The 25,640-nt window shown below is 37.8% G+C and overlaps 1 protein-coding gene across 4 annotated transcripts in view; it reads left to right on the top strand.

Annotated features, from left to right (window-relative positions):
- LOC121327429 (rho guanine nucleotide exchange factor 4-like) overlaps positions 1–25,640 on the top strand; it is a 195,385-nt gene that overhangs the window by 71,159 nt on the left and 98,586 nt on the right. Inside the window, exon 1 of one of the 4 annotated variants that reach the window (XM_041271497.1) lies at positions 13,034–13,144. The exons of the other annotated variants lie outside the window; for them this stretch is intronic. Coding sequence (XP_041127431.1) covers positions 13,106–13,144 — 39 coding nt within the window. The 5' untranslated portion in view covers positions 13,034–13,105. Of the gene's footprint in view, positions 1–13,033; positions 13,145–25,640 lie in introns of those variants that run through there. 4 annotated transcript variants of the gene reach the window in all.

Below are 25,640 nucleotides of genomic sequence, written 5' to 3' on the forward strand. Positions count from 1 at the left end.
CAAATTTATTTTATTTTTTTTGGTTCCTGGGTAGTAAGTGTTATTTCCTAATTGCTTATGCCTCAAAAGTATAGAAAATGGCTATTATTCCCCACAAACTTTGCTTTTGTGACCAGGACAGTGATATTTTGAAATTTACCTATTTTCCAGAACATTCCAGATAGATTCAGTGCTGAATAAACTTGGAGTAACTTCTAGAACTTTCCAGTAATATAAATAGTAGTATAAATATAGGGGCCTTAAGCCCACCAGTTCAGTTTAGTTCCAGCTGCCTAAGTGGATACATATCTGCATTTTTCTGAGACGGCATCAAGAGGCTGCAATGGTGGCATTCCTGATGGGTCTCCAAGGCGGTTTTACCAAGTTTCCCTGCTATCTTTGCCTTTGGGACAGCAGTGACACCAAGGCGCACTACCACAGGCGGGACTGGCCACAGCGGATCGAGTTCTCTATGGGGAGGAACAACGTCAAGTGGGAGCCACTGGTGGACCCCTGGAAGGTGCTGATGCCACCACTGCACATCAAATTGGGCCTTATGAAACAATTTGTCAGAGCTGTAGATAAGGAGTCGGTAGCCTTCAAGTACCTTTCAAGACTTCTTCCCTAAGCTGTCTGAGGCAAAGGTCAAAGCCGATGTCTTCGTCGGACCACAGATAAAGAAGATCCTTGAGTGCAATGAATTCCTCAAGAAGCTCACTAGTAAGGAGAAAGCGGCTTGGAACAGCTTTGTCGCAGTGGTTCGGGACTTCCTGGGCAATCACAAGGCCGAAAACTATGTGGAGCTGGTTGAGATTCTGGTGAAGAACTATGGCACAATGGGCTGTAGGATGTCCCTCAAAGTCCATATCCTTGATGCTCATCTTGATAAATTCAAGGAGAACATGGGAGCATACTCGGAGGAGCAAGGCGAGCGCTTCCACCAGGATATACTGACCTTTGAATGCTGCTACCAAGGACAGTATAACGAGAACATGACGGGAGACTACATTTGGGGGCTGATTGGTGAAAGTGATTTACAGTATAATCGTAAATCCCGAAAAACTACTCACTTCTAAATCTTTTGTAGTCATTTTTGTATTACTTTAGTATAAATACATGTTAATTTGGATTCATATGTTGTTTTTTTCTGACTTTTTGTGTACGAAAAGACCTTTTTCTCATTGGAAATAGGTACATTTCAAAATATCACTGTCCTGGTCACAAAAGCAAAGTTTGTTGGGAATAATAGCCATTTTCTATACTTTTGAGGCATAAGCAATTAGGAAATAACACTTACTACCCAGGAACAAAAGTTGTGTTACATAGTGTTTTTTGTTTTTGTAATGTGATGCTGTCTCAATTTGTAATAAACCTGAACTAAACCAACAGAGATCGGATCAAAATCATGGTTATCAATTCCATACTCTGCTTCCACAGTATGCCTGGGGCAAAGTAGTTGATTGTGTGCAGGTACAGGTGATTAAAGAACAGACAGACAATTGTAATCCAGGTGAAAAGGTTTTTTTTTTGTTTTTGATTTTTTTTTAAATCCAATGCCTGATGGCAAATAAATCAGTAAATAAGAATGGAGGTGAGTAATACAGCTGTGTGTATTACTTAATTTATAATCCATGTGTTGCTCTGCAAATAATAATCCTGTTTTTATTATACACCCACACAAAACACAAAACACAAAAACACATACACAAGTCTGTTAGTGCGTGAATTAGTGCTAGTGGTGCAAATACAGTTTTATTTGTGACAAAGGTGCAGTGTTGTCCGGTTTCATGCTGGTTCCTGGCAACAGCTCCGGAGCTGTGTTAACTGTCTGGTAACATGCAAGACAAGACGAGACATTTACAAACATATAAAAACACAACACTCACAGTTTTCAATAACACACCTTTACTGCCCTTCTGGCTTTATCTCACTACAAACCAATGCGAATGAACAAATTAAGATTCTCCATCCCTCTTATATGCTGTCATGTATGACCCCTTGGTAAACAAATGCAGCTGCTGTTACAATCTGAGGCTGCTACATTGTTTCCCTTCCAGGTCAGTATGTTCTTGCAATGGAGTCTGGCTTTTTTCCAGACTGACTGTCAAAAAGCTCTGTCCTTGCTTAACACCCTCACACGTCAGGAGGGAGGTTGATAACCAAGGTTCATTGTATTTCTGTCACAGTGCCCTATAACGTCTTTAACCAATTTCAGTACTTGATCTTGTGTACAGATTTTTTTTGACACTGTGCACATTCATTAATTTCCTAATGCTTCTCTGGCACTCACTGTACCTAAAGATGGTATCACCAGACCACCCTCCTTCTTTAGGTGAAGTTATTGATACGATTGATCATACTCGCTTGGTGCTCTGGATGATATCAAGGAATATTTACAAGTACTAAAGCTGATGATTTTGCACACTTTACGTACAAGTCTGCAATGTAAGTTACAGCATTTCCTACTGTTGTGAGGCATCCTTTAGTGACATGGTCATCGTGTTCAAGTGCAATTCTAAGGTGTGTGTCTTGTACAAACAGATCACCATCCACTGTCATAAGAGAATCTTCGTCACGATGGCAAAGTACTTGTGAACCAGAAAATACAGCTGATGAAAGATTAACATATGTGGTCAGATGTGTTGTAATGTATTGAATCACGTTGGTTCTATTTGTTTTTCACAACATAATAATTTAATTGAAAATGTAATGAAGCTGGTTAAATATTAATATAAATATTACTATATTAATACTGTATATTTGTAAAACTCACCTGTGTCTTCGCTATACTCTCTCTGTCTTTTATTATCATCTAAGGTGCTGGTGCGATTGCTCACTTGAACTCAGCTGGTGGCGGGTCTAGTCCTATAGCCTGTCTATGAAGGTCTCGATGGCCTGAATCTCCTCTTTCCAATGACGTATTGCAAGCAGAACTGTCTCTCGCAGTGCCTGAGTAAAAAGATTTAGGGCCAGGTTTAATACTGGGTGGACCCTAAAAGGTTAACAAGCAGTAGGTCATGACAAATAGTGTGACATGGGCAAGGAAAATATCTTACAACTCCCAGCAGTTGCTCTTAACGGTACAGTCCTATATGAAAACACGTCTTAGCTAATAATTTAGGTGTAAAAATACCAGTTTAGGTGTAAAAATACAGTTTTCAATTAAAAAATAAAACTTACAAGAAGCTGCAAGAATGAGATGCATGCCTATTGCTTATTATTGATTTTGAATTCAATTGAAGTATCAAAGACATATCAACAGAAAATAGACAAGTGACATTCAGTGTGGTATGGGTTATGATCAGTATTACGAACAAATCATTGAACAGGGTTTTGTCCAAACGGGTTTGGATTAGCAAGAGTCGACTGTAAATGCATAAAATCGTCCTGGAAAATGTATCACGTGTCATGCCATTGACGTTTAGGTTTAAAAAACAATATATTGCTATTGAGTCGTTCAGTACCAGACTGTCTGGATTTGTCTGACCTCTTATCTAAAGCCCTGACCTCACACCCAAACAGACATGATAGTAGCTCTGTGATGTGTCTAACTCTCTAAGCACAGAATGCCAGTACTACTCAAAGAGCTCATTTCACACAGGCGTTCAACCTATATGCTATCGGTCAGTGCCACAGCTGGATTTTATAGGCAATTCCTCTGGTTTGCATCAGTCATGTAAAGGTTTGCCTAGAATAAACATGGACAGTTACTGATACAGTCCAAAGAATTTCCCCTGTGGTTCGAGAGGTGTAAGTGGTATAAAACTAAGTGTTTTTTTTGTTTGTTTGTTTTGTTTTTGTAAACAATGTTAGACCTCTGCTGGAAATTCTTAGTCTAATTGCTACATGCATGTGTAGTCCTTTAGGTTTAAAAAAACATTCCCAGAATATTAGTTTTCTAAAAACAGCACTCAAGTCAGGGGTAACATTCATCTGATACTGTTCTGTAATTTGTTTTATAGGGCAAGAGGTTTAGACTCCCCATTAGACACCACAGTAAATTTGTACAGTAATTTTCCAGTTTCCCTATGCTTTCCCCATGGTCATACTACGCACTGACCATAGTTTGTCCGTGGTTTGTCACGTTTTTCGCTTTACCATACCTCTCTGGGCTTTATATGCATATGCTTTACAATGTGTTCATTATGCTTTCTTACACTTTGCTCCACCTTTACTAAGGTTAGCAGTTCTTAAGATGCTGTGTACATTCACTATTCTGTATTTATTAATGAAGATACTCAGAGAGTAGAAAGAAATTGGGCAATTTGTCATGGTCACCCAACTAACAGGATTTGCATGCTGCACAAACCTCTAGGAGCTTTGTCTGTATGTCGATAATCGGCCGGCAACGTCAGCAGCAGACAAGAGTGAACACGCACGCACTACACAGCCATTGGGGCACATCATGAGGGATCTGGGTGGGTCCAAAACAAGCACAGTGCTTGACAGCTCCCACAGAACAGCCATTAAAACTGAAACATGAGAACACTACTTATCTCACCCACCTTCATACCTCCTGTCACTTTGCCTGTGTGTGCTCTTTATAATGACATGAAAGTGGAAAATACTTGATACTATAAAGACATTTCAATTAAACAAATGTATTTGCCAAATTAGTATGGCTTTATTTGGAATCAGTAACAGCCAGAAGCTGTTTGATGAATTGGCTCATGATGGGTAAATCTGATATCTGTAGGTAGTTTATTTTAACTGGTTGTGATTAGTCGTTCTGATTGGATGAATGCTTCATTTTTTTCTTCTATGTGATCCTATTATTATATAGAGGCACAATAATTAACATTTCATCCCAGCCCCGCACTTTATTATGATTTTTTATGTAAATAACTAAAATACTAGGTCAGATGATCTCATGAATGGTTTGGTCCAATATTAGATTACTGTCATCATGCCATTGTCAAAACTTATTTTGAATTGTTATGAATTTTATTTGTAAAAGAGTTAAGATGAATTGCAATGGCTTCTTCCATGGACTTGTGATTCTCTTAAAAAAATTATGAACATACTCCAAATGACAATAAGTACTGTTGTAGATATGTTACGTTATTACTACTGCTTTATTCAATATATTATATATACTGTACAGTACTACAGTCATAAACATTCAGCATTTAACCTATGATTTTCTGCTTGTGGTATCAACAGTGACGGAGGAAGAGTTAAAAAACTAAAAACATGTTTGGTTGTCAGGTGTAAAAAACAAGTCTTATATAAGTACAATTAAGCCCTGTATAATTATACACAGTTTATTTAGAAAGACTTGACTAGAATCCAGTGTTGTATGGAAACTTGAATTGCGGGAGGATTCAGGAATGTAGTGCCTTGCTGTAGCCAAGTTAATTCCTTGAGCAGAGCCCAGCAGGTTGTCATATTGATCTAGAAATAAAAGCTGGATTTATATTACAGTTTGTAAAGCAGCATGAGTGAGTGCCATGATCACTCACCTTTATGTGACTGCACGGTTCAAGTTATCCTTTTTGATGTCTATGTTACTCTAAATTAAGCAAGTATAAGATAATATGTCTTTCACATCACCTGCTAAACTGGAACATGCTAAACTCCTGTACTAATAATGCATATGCACGCTTCCTCTAGCCGAGGAGAAAAGTGAGCTAACACTAAAGAGACGTCAGGCTTGAAATGTGCACCGAAACAACTTCAACTACACAACAATTGGAAGAAGACTGTATTGTAAAACTAATTAAAGGCAGGGCTTGTTTATGGACAAGGAAGAGGGCGTTTTACAATGTGTGCTGTAAGATTTTAATGAGCTTCAAAATCCTTATCATCTACCTGCTGTTTAGTTCAGCTTTTCATTTCTAATGCATTTGTAATAACATTATAAGTCTCTTTCACAAGAAAGATTTCACTCTGTCATTCTCCGTCCCCTCTGCTTCACTAAAGCACAGTGGCACAGCGTGCTATCTTGGCTCAGAGTTTACAGGCAGCGCTGCATTGGCCTTTGAACCTGCAGGGTTAGGCAGGAAAATCAGCTGGGGATAATTCACCTCATTGCGCTGTAGTGACCCTTACTGGTCAGGCACCAGATGAGTCCAGGAAGAGACTTCCAAGGCTGGGGCCATGCCTCTAGTAGCTTGGTAATGTCTGTTACTGGTTACCAACTGGCAATTCTGGACACAGGAGATATTTCACAGCCCAGAATAGCCAGGGGTCACAACAGGGCAAGCTCATTGAGCCTTAGAGCTGTGTTGAGAGCTTGAAGGCTTCACACTAACATTATCATTGCTGGAACGGAGGTCGTCCATCAATGTATATCTCATCTTCTTGGCCATGTCTTCTTACTTGTAAAAGAGATTTTTATTATTATTATTATTATTATTATTATTATGCTGCTAGCTTAGAAAAAACAGGGCCTGCAGTGTTTGTCTCAGTTAGGAAGTGTGTGCTTTTTAAACTCCAGCAAAGCCTCACAAGGGTGTATGGGGGGGGGGTTACATAAGACCTGAACGAGCGGTCACAAGAATCACAATTTTTGACGTATTAAATCACAGCTAGTCAAGTAAGGTTTCATTTTCGATTGAGTGGCTGCCAGTGGAACACTAAAAACAGCTGACCCGGAACGCGAGTTACTATAAGACAATATAAAGGGTACAATGACATCATGACGACCTAATGCAGAGCCCAGAATGCTTAGAACCTTTTCAGTGTCATTGCAAATAGAACACTCCGACTCCTGGTGGGGGACAATACAAATTGCAAGGTTGCATTGTTGTATTAAAATACTTGTCGAAAGCATGTCATAATGTATTTGTACGCTTTGTGTGTGTCATATTTCCCTTGATGACCGTATTCAGAACTGGCACTGTTCTTCAGTTATCTACAGTACTGATGGGAAGGCTGGTCTGATGTTTGGCTAGAGAAGGCAGTACAGAGAATTCAGACAGGTTTTGCAGGTACAAGCACAGAGCTTTATTTTAGTAGTCAAATGCATGTAGAATCATGCCTAGCCAAGTTCTACAGTTCTACTGTGTAACATACAGTAAATATCACAGTATAAGGGAATTCTATTATTTTGCCAGCTGGTTAACCCACGTTTCTCCAAATATATCCGAGGCACATCTACGCACACAGTCCATATTAGGACATCTTCGTACATCAGGCAAAAAGGAGTCATTATGTGCTCCTTCCTTTGAAACTTCCTCCTCACTCTGAAACTACCTCCTCTGAAACTCCCTCCTCCCTCCTCTGAAACTCCCACCTCCCTCCTCTGAAACGCCCTCCTCCCTCCTCTGAAACTTCCTCCTTCATCCTCTAAAATTCCCTCCGTCATGCTAAGAGGGCAAGCTTATCTAGACTGTATTGGCTTCAACACTTAGAGTCAGCCATTACAAACAGCTAGGTGCTGTGTTGAGTGCGTCACACTAACATTAACGTTGTGCTGGTGCTTGGTAAGAAATGGCTGACTTTGAAAACCTTAGGTAATTACCTTTCAAAAATATGAACACAATAGCATGGGACTCTGATCTGTTGTATGGGGAAATTGTGAGATAAATGCCTCTGAATTCACCTGACGCTAATTGGGTAGTGTAATGATCCTTTCCTAACTGATTACTGTATCTTTAAGTAGCATAGCTTTTTAGCACTACCTACCGGTTTGTGTTGAGTCTATCTTAGATGTGAAGAGGGGGGAGATCTGCGTATACTGTCCATATTAGGACATACAAAATACATGACTGCCATTTAATCTAACCAATGAAAACGCATAAAGTTGGAAACGTTTATTGGCTGATCTCTTCAGACCAGCAAAAATGATGTGGGAGGGAGGAGAGAGCATGGAGCATGCAGCATGATGGAGAGAGTTTTAGAGGAAGGAGGAGGGAGTTTCAGAGGAGGGTCAAGGGAGATTCAGAAGTGGGAAGAGGCAGTTTCAGAGAAGGGATCACATAATGACTCATTTTTGCCTGATGTACGAAGATGTCCTAATATGGACACTGTGTACGCAGATCTCCCCCTCTTTGCATCTGATATATTCAACACAAACCGGTAGGTAGTGCTAAAGAAGTATGCTACTTAAAGATACAGTAATCAGTTAGTAAAGTATCATTACACTACCCAATTAGCGTCAGGTGAATTCAGAGGCATTTATCTCACAATATCCTCATACAACAGATCAGAGTTCCATGCCATTGTGTTCATATTTTTGAAAGGTAATTACCTAAGGTTTTCAAAGTCAGCCATTTCTTACCAAGTACCAGCACTATGTTAGTGTTAGTGTGACGCCCTCAACACAGCACCTAGCTGTTTTTGATGGCTGACTCTTAAGTTTTGAAGCCAATACTGTCTAGATAAGCTTGCCCTCTTGTGACCTCTGGCTAGCTGGACTGTGAAAGATCTCCTGTGTCCAAAATTGTCACTCAGTTGCCAGCAGATATCCATACACCAGGACAGTGAACTGCTTGGGCTCAGGGGTGAAACGATGCTATCAGGAGACTGCCAGTGCACTGCCTGCAGTGCGTTAATAGGAAGGGGAACTACTTCTAATAATGAGGTACGCTTTTTTTTTTTTTTTTTTTTTGTGTTAACTTTGGTGTATTGTCTTCAGTTTTGTTGTTTGGAACATAGGAGCCACATATAGACGTTAACTATAGTGAGAGCATGGCAAAGTGTAATACAGCATAGTGAAAGCATGGCAAAGTATAGGTACGCATGGCATAGCCCAGAGAGGTATGATAAAGCATATTTAAAAACATGGCAAAACATGGTAAACTATGTTAAAGACATAACAAAAGCATGTGGAAAGCATGGGAAAACTGCACATGCATCAGTACAAAATTACTGTAATTAACTTTTAGAAGGGCCTTGTCACTTTAAATAATAACAGCACATTTCCATAAACCTTGAACAGACTACAGTGTATTGTAGTCGCTTTCCTTCAGTTAATGCATTAGCCTAGGGCCTTGGCCTATAACTATAAAATTCCATTTGCATTTCATAAGGATAAATGTATGTGTGCTAGTTAATTAGTTAGTCCTTGGTAATCAAATGATACTAACACATGTATGTTTCTAAATGCATGGACTTTTTCACAGTCCATAACAGAAATGTGCAGTATCAGCTATATTAATCTGACCCTTGATTTGGTGACTCCTTGTGTGGAGACCTTATTTTTAAATTACAAATAGACAAATACACAAGTTAGGGTCAACACAGGATTGGATTGACGTCCAAAGGTTAGATGCTTGGGCCACACCAGTGATTTGCTGAAAGTGACCCCAACGTGACACTTAGGTGAAGTGTTGCATAGCTGATGTTGCTACCTAACAACCATCCCAGTGTCCAAATACAAACAGACCTCTGTATAGCAGAATAGGTTTTTACAGTTAAAAAAAAAAGACTACAAAACAATGCATTTAAATATACTGTTTTGTTGTTGAAAAAGAACATTACTGGGATTTCATCTGCATTTTCCTAATGTTTATGTTCTTACCTTTTGTGTGTGTTCTGTTTGTTTTTGAGGTTTTTGTGTCGATCATTATTTGTCATTGTAATAACTAAACCAGTGGAAATTGCTTGAGAAAAATATATTTTTGGCTGGTTGTAAAGAGAAGAGGAAGCTGTATTAATCTGTCTCAGGCTGCTACCCTTCCTCCTTCCCTCACAATCAGTCTTAAGCTGGGTCCACACCTGAGCGATCAGTTGCGCAACCCAGTTGCTCCCGAACAATTGCTGTGTCAACATCTGAGCAATTACTTGTGCAACAAGGTTCCCGCGTCTACAAGTTTAGAATTGTATTTATTTTATTTAATTTTTGACAACTGAGGTGACACTTTTTTTGGTCAGGTTGTAATGTGTCCAGTAATTAACGAGGAACAGTTGGCTGTTGTTATTTATTAAACTGCTGGTATTTTAAATACCATATTGCCTTAAGAAAAAGCAAAGCCATGTAAAAGCCTTTTTTTTTGTTTTTTAAATTAGCACTTCTTTAGAACAGGGTATGCAAGCCGCGCAGTCATCATTATAAGAACCAATCAGCGAATTGCCACGTAATCGCCTGTCTACAGAAGTCGCTCAGGAGGTTGCTTGGAAAGTAGAACCCTGCTCTGCTTCAAGCAACTGGCTGTGCAACTGGCCGCAACTGGTTACAGGGACGTCCACATATAAGCGACTTGTTTGCATGCAACAAAGTTGCACAACTGATCGCTCAGGTGTGGACCCAGCTTTAAATAGTCTTACAGTAGTTGCTTACTTCTTTAATAGTTAGCAAGCAGAAACAGCAATAGATAATCATACAGAACATACATTGTAGGATATTCAACTAAAACAGGGAAAATGTACTGTGTGGTATCCCTTTATTACTTTCCTTTTAGGAGATACACAGGCAGTGGATATAAAGGAGCAAAGTTTAACCACCATGCTGTTCTTAAAAAAAAAAAAAAAAAAAAAAAAACTAAAACATGTACGTTTATGCCAAGAGTGAGACAGCAGCGATTGTGATCATCACCCCTCAAATCTATTTTGATACTGGTCCACAAAACAATATTAATTTCATCAACAATAATGTAAGCAGTGCACAAAATAGAGATGAGAAGTGCAAAAAAAAAAGTATCAAAAGATAAGCAATCCAAATATAAAATAGTAAGCCAGACCCTAAATAAATCAGTCCGGTACTTGAATCTTCACAGAGAAGCGGTAATGATGTGTGTGTGCTGTGGGGAGATAACGCTTTGTGTAAGTTGCGTAACGTGTTGACAGTTGGTAATAAAATGCTCTGGGCCCCAGGGCTCTGATTAATTGAGAAGGGATTTGCCCAATTAGCCTAGCTTGAGTGAGTGTGAACTTTCTTACAGCACAAAGGGCTTTTTAGAGCAGAACTCTAAAATGTTGTGCCCAACTGGTATAAACAGGTTTTGCTGTGGGTTTAATAGACGTGTTTGCATATAAGCAAAAATCTACACGTTTATTAGCATGTAAATCTATAGTAGATGCATCTTATTCAATCAGAAAGACTCTTTTGAATGCAATTCTAGGTCGTCATGGCAACAAGTATCAGTAGTTTTTGGTGTCATATATAGTACAACATGGTATGTATACAAGACAAACAATCAGAAATTTAATACAAGGTTTTGACTTAATCAAACTTTGAGGTTGTATATGGTTGTAAAAGTAGTATTTTTAACTCTTTACTTTTAACTCTTTGATTTAGGCCTTGGCCGAAGGGTTTTATGCTAAGAATGTTATCTTAAAAGGTAATTTTAAAAATGATTAGCGCTCTGTTGGCCTCGTTCACTAAACGGCGGTAAATGACCAAAATTACCCAATGCGCAAAAATGAGGTAGCTCTAATCACTAATCTAATTATATGCACAAATAGAGTTGATTTAGTTCTGTTTATGTTATTCCACTGCGTGCTTTCTTTTTAAAGTAAAGTTAATATTTGGCAAATGCTTTTCCATTAAAAAGATCAAAATTTGATTGTAAGTTTGACTGTCATTTATTTATTTATTTTTAATTAATGATAATTTACAGATATTAAACATTATAGAACAATGGCATATAAATTTAAATTCAATGCTTTTGGTGATATGTCTACATTGATAGGTTGTGTGGGATTAACGTACGGTTTGTAGAACGCAGCTAACCAATCAGAAAGCAGGATTTTTCCAAGCAGGTTTATAATTACAATTAAACATATGTTAATATATAAAAATAAACATGTTTTAAACAAATTTTGTTTACCTTATATTGGAACTGTTTTTTGAGTGTATTGATATTTACTTTTATTGAACATATTTTTTTAATTTGCTGTGTTAATTTAAAAAGTAAATAAATATAGTAATTTTTAATTTGATTTATAATAGCATTAAGGTACTCCAAAGGGTGGGTTAACATGAGAGAGCTTCGCATCGGGCCTTATAACACTCTGAGTGTGCTATTATCTCATGTTAACCCACCCCGTCGTACCTTAATGCTTCAATGACTTGAACTCATTACTTTTTCCACACACTTTCTTTCCATACTAGGTTGCCTGCCACTGGTTAGTGAATACAGCAGGTGTGCACAGCACGCAATAAATGGGCTTACTGCATGCAAACACGTTACTGCTGTTCAGTGAATGAGGCCCTGTGTGTTTACTGTCAGATGACATCAGTAGCAAAAAAAGTTCCCTTTTAGCAAAAAAAGTTCTGGGCTTGATGATAAATTGATATCATAATAACCTCTTACTGGTGCAAGTATAGCAGATGAAAGCACTGATGTGGTTGTATATATTAAGGGAAAGAAGCTCACAGCTTCAGTACATATACAAACAGGACAATCAACAAGACTAAACAGTGGGAACATTATTATGTTTTTGTGTTCAACACTGCAGCTCTAAATGAGTGAGTAGTTACATTAAATCCAAAACACATGTTTTTAGCTCATGCTGTAAAGCAGCAGCTGCTATTTCTGTAATATCTCTTTTTCCAGCAGAGGGCGATATAAGACATTGGAGAGTTTGTAGTTCTGTTTGTAACAGAAAAGCGTAGAACTTGAAAATGCCCTTAAAACTAAAGTATGAGGTAGGGTTTAAAATACTGATTTCCCCCTGCCACCAACCCCACCTCCCTTCTTTCACTCTTAACTCTCTCTTTTCTCTCTTTCTCAACTGACTAAACTTAAAAAAATAAGATCCTATTAAAAAAAAAAAAACAAGTCTTTAAAAGAAGCTGCATGCCTGTGCTTAACTGCACTTCAGAGTACTTTGAATAATTTACAAACACATCATACCGTTTTAGTGGCAAAGCAGGCTAAGCATGGACTCATCAGCTCCTCTCTTTACTTTTTTGCTTTAAAAAACTCTGAATTTACATGATGTGTAATTAATAGAGAAGATAAATAGTTAAAACAACAGCCCAGCTCTTCTGCTAGTAAACTCCACCTGAACCAACCTGTTTGCATTATTGTACAGTGGTGTACAGATAAGCCCTAATTGCTATGGAACTCCTCAGAATAAGCTCCTGGCATGGCTCACTCGCTTTCCCCAGCACTAATACTGTCTAAAATAGCAACAAGTAAGCATGCAACTAAAGACACAGCAGGGAAGCAGCAGTTTGCCTAGGGCCTGCAGAAACTGAAGGGAGAGAGCAGAGGCTCTGTCAAAAGCTTTCAAAATGTTAAGTGTTATGTATTTTCTCCGGAGTTTCTTCCAGGTAAGGAATTTCAGCTTTCTCTTGTGTGTTTCTTCTTTGTTGAGTTGTTTTCGATTGACCAGGACTGCGATGTAGCTGAAGGGGAGAATGCCAGGATGTGTCACTCCTGTAAAGGAATGTACAACGGTAATGTCCAGAGTTGCCGAGGTTTTTGGAAGACAAATTTGACTTCTTTGTGGGTTTTATATATGGCACTAGTTAACACTGGTTAATTTGACCGAGTAATTCGGTCTGAAAGGGGGGTCATTATACATTGTTCTAGTTTGTTTTCAAATCTGTGGTATTTTTATTTTTATTTTGATGCCAGCTCAGTTTTGGATACTGAAAGTAATTTTCCTTTCCTCACATCAATGTTTCATTAATTAATAACGGTTGGGTTTTTCTTTTTTATTGCAATTTTGTAGTATTTAATTTCACTGAGTGCTCAAGTCAGAGCAACTGGACTATACAAATGCTCAGTGAAAGCATGCAATAAAATGCAGATCATTCAGGTAGTTCAAGTCTGTTGTGTATAGATTGCTTCTATCTGAGATCCGACCAGTTCGTCTAGTGCTGCTTTTGATTTGAAGTTGCCGTGGTTTTGTGTGTGTTGGGTAAAACCTGGCATAAACTTTTGAATTAATAACAAATTAGATTTACAGTTCTGCTTGTTGGTCTTGAATTTAGAAGTAAAGTATACTGGTTAAAATTGTAGCTTTTCTGTTATTTCTTAATAATAGTTTGAAGTTTTTTTAGGCAGTGTACAGTTATTCAATATTTTTACAAAGCATTTTCTTTGTAGACTTAAATGTAAATATGTAGTTTATGGAAGCTGAGAACTGTAACCTATAGTATAGTACCAGCTAGAATATTTTAAAATGAAAACACTTCAGCATGTGCTTCTTTCAAAACTGCACATTTGAGACTAGTATAACAAATTGCAAATTGCATGGCTGGCACAATTTATGGAATCATTATATGGATGAAGTGAATTCCTGGTTACTGTCAGATTCAGTGCTCTATACAAGGAGAATAATCCTGTACATGAGAGGACTCTCACAAATATAGCATTGTTCCTTGTGTAAATTGCTGTCACATGCAGTAGTTTGACAGTGTTTCTATTGATACCAAATATAAGTGTGCATTGGTTTGCAGTTGGTTTCAGCAGCTTGCTCTCTACCTTTAAAAGTTGCCTTGAAACCTGCAAATGTGATTCTGACTGTAGTGCAATGTATGTTTTGTACTTTTTTTGCTAGATGCTGGTATAGCAGGTTTGTTTTTGCAAAACGGTGTCTGCTCTGATCAAAGATACACAAGTGCAGTGCTACCTTATTATACATCACGAAACATGGCACTGTAAAAAATCATCATGTATCTTTCTTTACACAATATATAATTTGTATTGTGATATAAGAACAAAATTCATTGTAGTTCACCAAATGGTTCTTGAATAAAGAATACGTGTGCTTTATAACTGGTATGAATGCATACTGTCCCTATCTCCACCAGGACCATCACATATGTTTTAATTTGTATCGTATTGTGACTTGCATGCATCGGTACATAGCATATTAAATCATTAGAATGTCATTATTGGTTGTTTCTTTAACTGTAGAGTGTCACCGGTGTGACAGGGTAGTGTTACGGTCCAGGCTCGTTACCGGCAGGAATTAGACACAGAGACAGAAAGCTGCAGTTTAAAGCTCTGTTGCACACTTTATTAATTCAAAATAACCAGAGCCAAAAAAAAAAAAACCCTAAAAACTAAACAAAACACTGATAGACTGGGCAGTAGCCTTCACTATCACGTTGCAAAGCAGTACAAAACTCACAGTGCAAAGCTCACCCCACTGATTAATTTAGTGTACAGCTGGAACAAAAACCAGGAGGGACACCTACCCTCCAGGATCAGGATTGGACACGCCTGCTCCAGATGGACAGTTTAAAAGACGGGCATCAGCCCAAAGCCAGGGAGACAAGACTCTTGACAATATTATTGTACATTAGTCCTTTTTATTGTACTCATTAGTGTGTTAACAACAATGTTTGCTAGGTGTTTATGCTTAATTATGCTATCTTCCTGCTTGCAAGCAGCATTAGTACAATGCTGTCTAGTAACTAGCTTGTAAGAATCCAGAAAACATGTACAGTTAGTGTTAAGGACATCTGTTTGAAAGATAGATGAATATGTGATTTTCTTTACATATACTGTAACTGCTTGGGGGACTCATCCATAACTTGGCTGAATCATAATATAGTCCGAATTACATCTGGAAAGAAAGTGTCTGTGTGAAGAGTACCAGAAAATACAGTACATCAGACACATCATACTGTAGAAGGATAGGACTTTTTTTTTTGTTTCCATTCCGCATCAGTTAGTGCCTGATAGTGTCAAACAAATAGGAACGGTTGTAGCCTCAGGTCAAATCTTATCAGATTTCAAAGACCTCTTTGTACAGTCTCATGGGAAACCTGGGATACAATATGTATTGACACGGCTTTGACACATTTTGTTTAATTCGCAATAGCAGGTTTTGAAGAGGCCTTGCTGCTTGCATGGAGTGGCCTATCAAAGTCAGATTGTATTCTCTCAAAACATTTTTCTATAATAAAATGCCTGATAACTTTGCGGTTAGGTCTCCGTGGTATAACAGGGCCAGGAAGGTGTCATCTAGAGTAAACTACAAGGCAGCCACTATGTGAGAACCTAGCAGATTAGCTGTACCCCACCTCCACTCCCCCGCCTCCAGAGCCCAGTACTTCTACACCCTTGTCACTCAGTGGTGGAACGACCTACCCACAGTAATCAGAACTCAGTCCCTGACCACCTTCCGGCACCTCCTCAAGACACACCTGTTCAGACAGCATCTGTAAACATCACAACTCTCGACTACACTGGACGACATGGCACTCAACTGTATCAGTGCTTGCATCACCTTGTACTTGCACTTAACTGCACCACACTTTGCTGTATTCTACTACTGCTCTCAATCGTAATTATATTTTCTATATAGTGTGCTTGATCTTACTCTTAAAGGTAACCTTATTCATTTTTTTTTGTAATTGCTCTTATTTGAAATTGTTCTTATCCATTTATTGTACTTGCTCTTAATGGAATTTACTGTTATAACCAAATATTGTTAAGTTTAACTGCTCTGATGTGAAATTGCTCTCAAATGTAATTACTTACTCTCATTTGAATTTGCTCTTATTCACTACTGATTTTATTGTGTTCTATAACTGCTATTATTTGTGATGTGATAGTTTGTAATGTGATAGTTTCTAAAAACTGTAAGTCACCCTGGATAAGGACGTCTGCTAAGAAATAAATAAATAATAATAACCCAGAAACTTTTTCAATATCGCCTACATATTAGACATCTCTTAGTGAAGTAAAATGCTGAGCTGTTTTTTTTTTTTTTTTTTTTTCTGAGGACGAAGAATTGTAATAGTTTTGATTTTAAATGTTAGTGTTAATTGTTTAGAATTTGCGTTTAACCATTATGGAGGCCAAATAAGTGTGTTTACCTAGTTATAAATGTACAGTGTAAGCCACATAATTTCATATTCAGTATTTGTTCACTGTATTTTCCATTTACAATTACATGATGTATGAATGGAAGGCTTATTATTATGGTGGATTTTCTGGTTGGTTACCAATATTAACAGTATATTTGTCACTAAAGTTTAAACATGTAGGAAATCAAGTGTAAACTATCCTAGGACTTTCAAAGGACCCCAGGACCTACAGTATAAACCCAATGCAATGGATGGTATCTCAGCCCATTCAGTTAAATGGTAAAACAGAGGCTGGGTGCAAACCACGAACATCACGACTCTGAGTGCTGTCTTATTATTCTACTAGAGAGTTAGCTCCGCAGTCAAGCGGTTAAATATTTACCTTATGCTGTTGTCTGGACTATATCAGCTGCTAACCCATAACAAGTCGTAATAGTAGCTCAAACTCTATGTTGTGCTCAAGCTCCCCTGCTTGGTGTTACAAAGGCATAGTGTAAGGTGCCATCCTTTGGATGAGTTGGACTGGATAGATGACAATACCAATACAGCTTAGAATTACCACCTGGCTACCTTTCCCCTACCCTAGTCATTTGAATCCAGTCTTTAATACCGTATTGTACAGAGGAAATGCTGGACATCACATTTAAATATTACATTACACATGCTGGGCTAGTACTGGGTAGACTGTAAAATAACTGGCTTAACCCATTTTACACCATTGGTCATGAAATATCTTGGTATTCCAGAATGGATATTCATGTCTGACAAAGATTGGCACTGCATTTCACATATCTGGATGAACTGAAGAACACATGTCTGACCCATTCATTCTACATTGGTAGTACAATCTAAACAGAGAAGTTCAATTTTCAGCAGATGGTAAATGACGACTATGATCAGCAAAAATTACCAGAATTGTTTTACTTGCCATGTAGTAATGACTGATAAAAAAAAAAACACCACCTTTTGCAACTCTGCTGCTGAAGATGTTGATTGAACTCTTTGTGGTGCTGCCCAGTTAATTTGTTGTTTTTTAGGTAATATTTATATTTGTTTTTAAATTATGTGTAAAGACCTGCACTGCTTTGGATGTAGTATGGAAGCAGTGTAGTCTTTTTCTAAAGAATGACTTACAGAAGGAACCCAAGCTTATACTTAATAACCTTAATAAATATACAGACATGTAATCTAAACTTTAACTTCCACTACCAAATTATTTTAATGACAATGCACAGCAGTGATATTGGTTACGTATGAAGGCAGGAACAATATTATAAGCCATTGGTAGAATGGTGCTATGGTGGTACAATTCGTGTCAAAATGGTGTGGACCAGTTCACACAGCCTGTAATTCTACACCAGTACCAATATTGTTTTTTTGTGGAATAGACTTCACCAGTGATAACTTTAGAAAACTGAGGAAAATCTATAAGAAACACAACAAGAAACTAAGACTTTTTAGGAAAAGTAAAAAGAAAAACAAATCTTCCTTTTTGACGTACAAAGAAACCTGTTGGAATCGTTGTGGCTATGGACTACATATCTGGTATGAGTTGCACTTAAGGGAACAGTAGTTATTTCACCACTAAATAGCGACAGGTGTCTTAGTAAGTTTTTAACTACATTTTTCAGAGACAACAGTGTGAAAACAACGATTTGCTGGGGTTGTGTGAATGATCTGAAAAGTTGGTCAAGTTTAAATGTTTAGTTTAATACAACATTACATTAATGTTTAGCCATTTATTTAAAGTTTAAACAGATACGAGAGATATGAAACACTAAATTAATTCAGTATCATTAATACTGTTATTAACTGGGACAGTTTATTTAGATACTGTACAATCTGAGGGTTAGTTGTTCTGTTGCCTTTTTGTATTTAAACTGCAACAGCAATTACACATCCTGCCGTTTAGATCATTACAGTGTGGTATGGAATAGTAAATGGAGTTGCAGATAGTATGACTTTGCTAAGACAGTTGTGTCAGTCCAACACTGGAGCTATTTAGTTTCCAACAAGTACAACTACTTACATCTTACACTTTGTGCACTTCTAGTGTAGGCTGCAAACACATGTTTTCATATGCACTGTATTCAAAGGACTCGGAAATTTCTTTCCCATGGAATCTAACATGCCACCCTGTAAAGTGAGAACAACAGCTGCCCACGCTCGCCATGCATAATTAATAATGCCAGGCTTGCTGTTAGAGTTTACTCACGATGACTGAAGTCAACAAACAAGTGCAGCAGTGGGTTGGCAATCTGGTCTCCTTTGAAGGACCTCATTGCCTTTCATTATAGGAGTAAATCATCAAGGGGTTGGTACAATTTGATGTTGCACTTTAAACTTAAGGCCATCTGCTTTCAGTATATTAAGTAGGTTCCTCAGCTGGTCACCAGGCTGTATTGTATATGTGATGCCAAGGCATTAGCAAAACATGGTGGGACAGCAGAGCCCCATCTGTGATGATGATATTCCCTTCAACTGAAATATGACACACAGTCCATATGTCATGGCATCTTCACAGCCATTTGTCTACTTCTGATGCCTAATACCTCTCACCAGGGAAAGGGCTTTGTGGTAATCACATGGACACATTCTTAACTGTGAATTATGTAGCAGTTACTTTATAGCATCTATACACTTGTTACTTCCATGTTTTCGTCACCATACTAGCAATGCAGTAATGCTGTTTTGAAACACTGTTCATATACATGAACTGTAAAAAAAAAAAAAAAAGCTCAGGTATAATATCCAAAACATGCTTGGCACATCACTGACTTATATTTATGCTACTGGAATCCATTGTTTTAAATATAAATGATGCATCTCCCTGTTGTAAGCCAGTTTCAGGCATGACGAACTGTGACAGAGTGGTTAGTTGTGCGCAGGTGTGGAGGTGATGCCTGCAGTAAATAATGTGACCACACACAGTTCCAAGGTCAAAGGAGGTTTTATTCTTTGTTTTCTTTAGAAATCCTTTTTCAAAATAATAGGTAGCTGGTGATGCACAACTATGTGTAACACGCAGCCTAAAACAAGGGTTGCAATCCCCAAATAATAATGTGTTTGTGGCAGGGCAGGGCCCTGCCTGTAAATAATATTGGTTTGTGGTGTTTTGGTGGTCATAGGCAGGGATGGGGTCAATTTCCTATCCCTGCCAAAATACATGTGAGAATGCGGCTGGAGCTGATTGAATAATTGATAATTAGGCTCCAGCCACATGGTATAAAAAAGTGAGAAAATACTGTTTGGTGAAGGTGTTTTGGGTGAGTGAATCTGTGTTAATGCTGTGTGTGCATTTTGTAATGGGAAAAGTTCAGTGAAGGCTCTGCCCAGCCTGACCAGTTTTGTTTTTGTTTAAAACTTTATTTTGCTCTGTGAGAAGTGTTTTGTTCTACTATTTTATTTATTTTTGTTTATTAAACCGTGCAGCCGCGCTTAAACCGCAGTTTCCTTGCCTCTGAGTCTCTTTGCCTGCCGATACCACCTGGGCCCGCAATGCTACCCTGTCACAATATCCAAACAGAGTTGCAAACAATACAAGTCAAACAAACAGTCAAAGTCCAGTGAGTGAAAAGCTGTTTGCATCGAGGTGTTTTAAATGGAGTGTATTCTGTGGTGGTGATGGCCTCTTAGCTCCCGGGATATATATTTAGCTGTCTATTGATGATAAAACAAAATGTTAACACACAACACTGATACTTCATTCAATAATCATGGTTTTGCTTTAGTTTTCGCCAGACCATCGGCAGCCCACACAAAGGAACAGTTTGCTTCGCCACACCCCCTTTTATACTGTGAGTCACTCCCCCTTGGTATTGTGGCCCGGCCCCTTTTCTGGATGGCCAACTTCCAACTTGCCCTGGAATTCAATCCAAGGTACACTGTTCCCTTCTACAGAGCGCCCTCACAGGTTGAGGGGGAAATTTATGGCCCAGTCATTCTCTGCCACAAGATTTAACTTTAACTGTTGATTGGTTGATCTGGTGCTTTTGATTTCGAATTCTGCTCAAATGACTGCTTTTTCAAGAGGAACAGTGAAAATCCATTTGTGAGAGCAGACCCCAAGGAATTACAATTGGCAGTCACTGAAAACTTGTCATATATCACTGTAGACTAGTTTATTTAAACATCTGCAGACTTCACATTGCTATAAAACAGTGAGAAACCTGCAGCACTGTTTCATATTCTTTAAAACATTTTCATGAACTGATGTGAAATTTTATCTTGGGAAATATATTATATACATATTACCAAGATTTCAAAATAAACTCAGAACAAACACTCACCACACAAAAAAAAAAAAAAAAAACTCCTTTGTCCCACAAAGGATTTTCTCCCCTTTTTTTATTCCATGTGCCTGGAGCCTAATTATCAATTATTCAATTAGCTCCAGCCACATTCTCACACTTATTTTGGCAGGGTTAGGAAATTAACTCCATCCCCTGCCAACCACCACCACCTACCTTCGTAGATAACAGAATTACTCTTATTTAACTTGTAGAGACAGTAAGTGCCAGAAAAGACTGCTGAAAAATTCAGCACTAGAAAGACGCAGATACACCATTTTGAAATGGAAAAAATTCTTGAAGTTTTAGGTTTTTATTTTTGTTCACATGATCGTGTTTTGAGCCAATTCAATCTCTTAATTAAAGTCAGAAAAAGATGTTAATTACTAAGCAAAGTCTCATCTTTTTACCTTGATCTCCTGATTGACTTGCTGATTCTGTTTCACCTTCTTCACTATTTGAACACAAGAGCAAGCAATGACATTAATCACTTCCCCCAAGTGCTGCTTTATCTTACATTTTGTTCTTGCACTTGCCTGGGAACTAGGTAGCTTTCAATGTGTCCGTTTTGTATTGTGTTGTTCTTTCCCGCTAATTTAACTGAATGTTCTCATAATTAGGATGTAGCAGCCTAAGACTTAAAGGCAAACCATTTCAAGGAAAATGAACACCGAAAAATTTATGCCATACTTATAAGAAGTATGAAAACAATATGTGCGGTAATCGAAAAAGATCTTATGCATATGCTGGCGTTGGTTTCAGGATGCAATGAATCAACATGTACCTGCAGTTAGACACAGGCAATTTGCAAAATAATTTGTTTTGTAAATGCATTATCTAAATGAATGTTATTAAATTACATACTTCCTTTTGTTCATATTACATCTTTTGGCTTTTACAATGTATGTAAGACATACATAATTACAGAAAAGCATGTCAGAGACAAATAGAACATTCATAAGTTATGGTCTCTCTTTTAAGAGACCACCTCCATATATATATATTTTTTGTATTCAGCCGATGAAGGACTTCTAGCCCGAAATGTCCTGATAATTGATTTGTAAGTAGTACCTAATTCATGGATTTTATAGGAAAAGTAAAAAGAAAAAAGAATACCTAACACCATGTGTCGTTAAAAGGAAAAAGAGTAACTTACAGTATATATATATATATATATATATATATATATATATATATATATATATATATATATATATATATATATATATACACACACACAGTACTGTGCAAAAGTTTTAGGCAGGTGTGAAAAAATGCTGTAAAGTAAGAATGCTTTCAAAAATAGACATGTTAATAGATTATATTTATCAATTAACTAAATGCAAAGTGAGTGAACAGAAGAAAAATCTAAATCAAATCCATATTTGGTGTGACCACCCTTTGCCTTCAAAACAGCATCAATTCTTCTAGGTACACTTGCACAAAGTCAGGGATTTTGTAGGCATATAGTCAGGTGTATGATTAAACAATTATACCAAACAGGTGCTAATGATCATCAATTCAATATGTAGGTTGAAACACAATCATTAACTGAAACAGAAACAGCTGTGTAGGAGGAATAAAACTGGGTGAGGAACAGCCAAACTCAGCTAACAAGGTGAGGTTGCTGAAGACAGTTTACTGTCAAAAGTCATACACCATGGCAAGACTGAGCACAGCAACAAGACACAAGGTAGTTATACTGCATCAGCAAGGTCTCTCCCAGGCAGAAATTTCAAGGCAGACAGGGGTTTCCAGATGTGCTGTCCAAGCTCTTTTGAAGAAGCACAAAGAAACGGGCAACGTTGAGGACCGTAGACGCAGTGGTCGGCCAAGGAAACTTACTGCAGCAGATGAAAGACACATCATGCTTACTTCCCTTCGCAATCGGAAGATGTCCAGCAGTGCCATCAGCTCAGAATTGGCAGAAAACAGTGGGACCCTGGTACACCCATCTACTGTCCAGAGAAGTCTGGTCAGAAGTGGCCTTCATGGAAGACTTGCAGCCAAAAAGCCATACCTCCGACGTGGAACTATTAACATGTCTATTTTTGAAAGCATTCTTACTTTACAGCATTTTTTCACACCTGCCTAAAACTTTTGCATAGTACTGTGTATATATATATATATATATATATATATATATATATATATATTATATATATATATATATATATATATGTATATGTATGTATGTATGTATATGTATATATATATATATATATATTATAATATATATATATATATATATATGACACTGTTTTTTGATTCTCTAAAAAGGAAAATTGCTGTGTACCAAAATGATCCATAAGACAAAAAGAAAAATGAAAAGGACATTTTAGGTACTTACAAATCAATTATCAGGACATTTCGGACTAGAAGTCCTTCATCGGCTGAATACAAAAAAAAATGGTACTTTAAGAAGTTGATAAAAACAAACAAACAAGTAGTCTTTTAAACAAAATTCCAGAATGTTGATAATGTTAATGGTCTCAGAATAGAATGTTCATTCCAAATGGCTCCAAAGTGTCTAGTTTGAAAATAAGTTCACATTCTTTTTGTTTCCTGACAGCGTTAGTTCCATAACAATGAACTATCCCACAAATTGTGATGGCTTCTATAGTGTGGGCATCTCTGTTAAAATGTCTGACGACAGGAAAAGTAGATTTGTTAATTTGTATACTTCTCAGATGTTCCACGAAGCAATCAGTTAAGCACCGTTTTGTTTCACCAATATACAGTGCCTTGCAAAAGTATTCAGACCCCTGACCAATTCTCTCATATTACTGAATTACAAATGGTACATTGAAATTTCGTTCTGTTTGATATTTTATTTTTAAACACTGAAACTTACAATCAATTATTGTAAGGTGACATTGGTTTTATGTTGAGAAATATTTTTAAGAAAAATAAAAAACTGAAATATCTTGCTTGCATAAGTATTCAACCCCTGTGCTGTGGAAGCTCCCAGTTTGCACCGATGAAAGAAATTGCCCTAACGAGGACACAATTACCTTACCATTGGCCTCCAACTGTGAATCATTAAAGTTGCTGTCACATTTTCTGGATAAAAACCCTACTGTTGAAGGATCATTGGTAAGGCTGTGAATCTGAAGGAAAATGAAGACCAAAGAGCATTCTACAGAAATTAGAGATAAAATAATGCAAATGCATAGATTAGGGAAAGGGTACAAAATAATATCCAAGTGTTTGGATATCCCAGTGAGCACAGTTGGATCAATAATCAGGAAGTAGAAGCTGCATCACACCACCCAGGCTCTGCCAAGAAAAGGCCGTCCCTCAAAACTCAACGCTCAAACAAGTATGAGACTTGTGAGAGAAGCCACAGAGAGGCCAACAATCACTTTGAAGGAGCTACAGCGTTCAGTGGCTGGGAGTGGAGTAATGGTGCACCAGTCAACCATATCAAGAGCTCTGCATAACACTGGCCTGTATGGGAGGGTGGCAAGAAAGAAGCCGTTAATCAAAAAGTACCATCTGAAAGCACGTCTGGAGTGTGCCAGAAAGCATGAGAGTGAACCAGCTGCGATGTGGGAAAAGGTTTTGTGGTCAGATGACACCAAGATAGAGCTTTTTGGCCAGAACTCAAAGCGCTATGTGTGGCGCAAACCTAACACTGCCCATGCCTCAAGATACACCATCGCTACAGTGAAGTATGGTGGTGGCAGCATCATCTGTGGGGATGCTTGTCATCAGCAGGGACTGGGCATCTTGTTACAATTGAAGGCAGAATGGATGGAGCAAAATACAGGAAAATACTGCAAGAGACTCTGCTTCAGTCCGCTAAAAAACTGAAGCTTGGGAGGAAATTCTCCTTGCAGCAGGACAATGATCCCAAACACAAGGCCAAAGCAGCATTGGTCCTACAGTGGCCCAGTCAAAGTCTTGATCTCAATCCCATTGAGAATCTGTGGCACTATTTGAAAATTGCGGTCCACAAGCATTGTCCAACCAACCTGAACAACCTGGAACAAATCTTCCAAGAAGAATGGGCCAAAATCACTGACAATGTGTGCAAAGCTGGTACATACTTACCCCAAAAGACTTAAAGCTATTATTGCAGCAAAATATGGCTCTACCAAATATTAATGTGTGGGGATTGAATACTTATGCAAGCAAGATATTTCAGTTTTTTATTTTTCTTAAAAATATTTCCCAACATAAAACCAATGTCACCTTACAGTAATTGATTTTGAGTTTCAGTATTTTAAAATAAAATATCGAACAGAACGAAATTTCAGTGTACCGTTTGTAATTCAGTAAAATGAGAGAATTTGTCAGGGCTCTGAATACTTTTGCAAAGCACTGTATATCTTATTACATTTGATGCAGCCAATGCAATATACTGTTCCTTTACAAATGCAAATAAAAGTATCATGGATAGTAAATGAGGATTTTGCTCCCTTAACAACTGTGTTGCTGTGAATGTATTTACAAGTAGCACAGTGTGAACTGTTGCATGGAAGCGTACCCTTAGGACTGTCCAGATTGAGTCAAATGTTACTGTGGACCAGATGGTCTCTTAGATTTGTGTCTTTTCTGTATGACATTAGAGGATTATTGAAAATGGGAGCTGTAAAGGAGCTTCTTGAATGCTAAAATGTCTTTGTATATACGATTGTTGGTATTCTGTGTTTTGGTTTTGTGCAAAGCATGCTTTCTCTTTATTGTCGATACACTTAACTGAA

The sequence above is a fragment of the Polyodon spathula genome, chromosome 14 (genome assembly GCF_017654505.1).
Source record: "Polyodon spathula isolate WHYD16114869_AA chromosome 14, ASM1765450v1, whole genome shotgun sequence".
Taxonomy (NCBI): Eukaryota; Metazoa; Chordata; class Actinopteri; order Acipenseriformes; family Polyodontidae; genus Polyodon; species Polyodon spathula.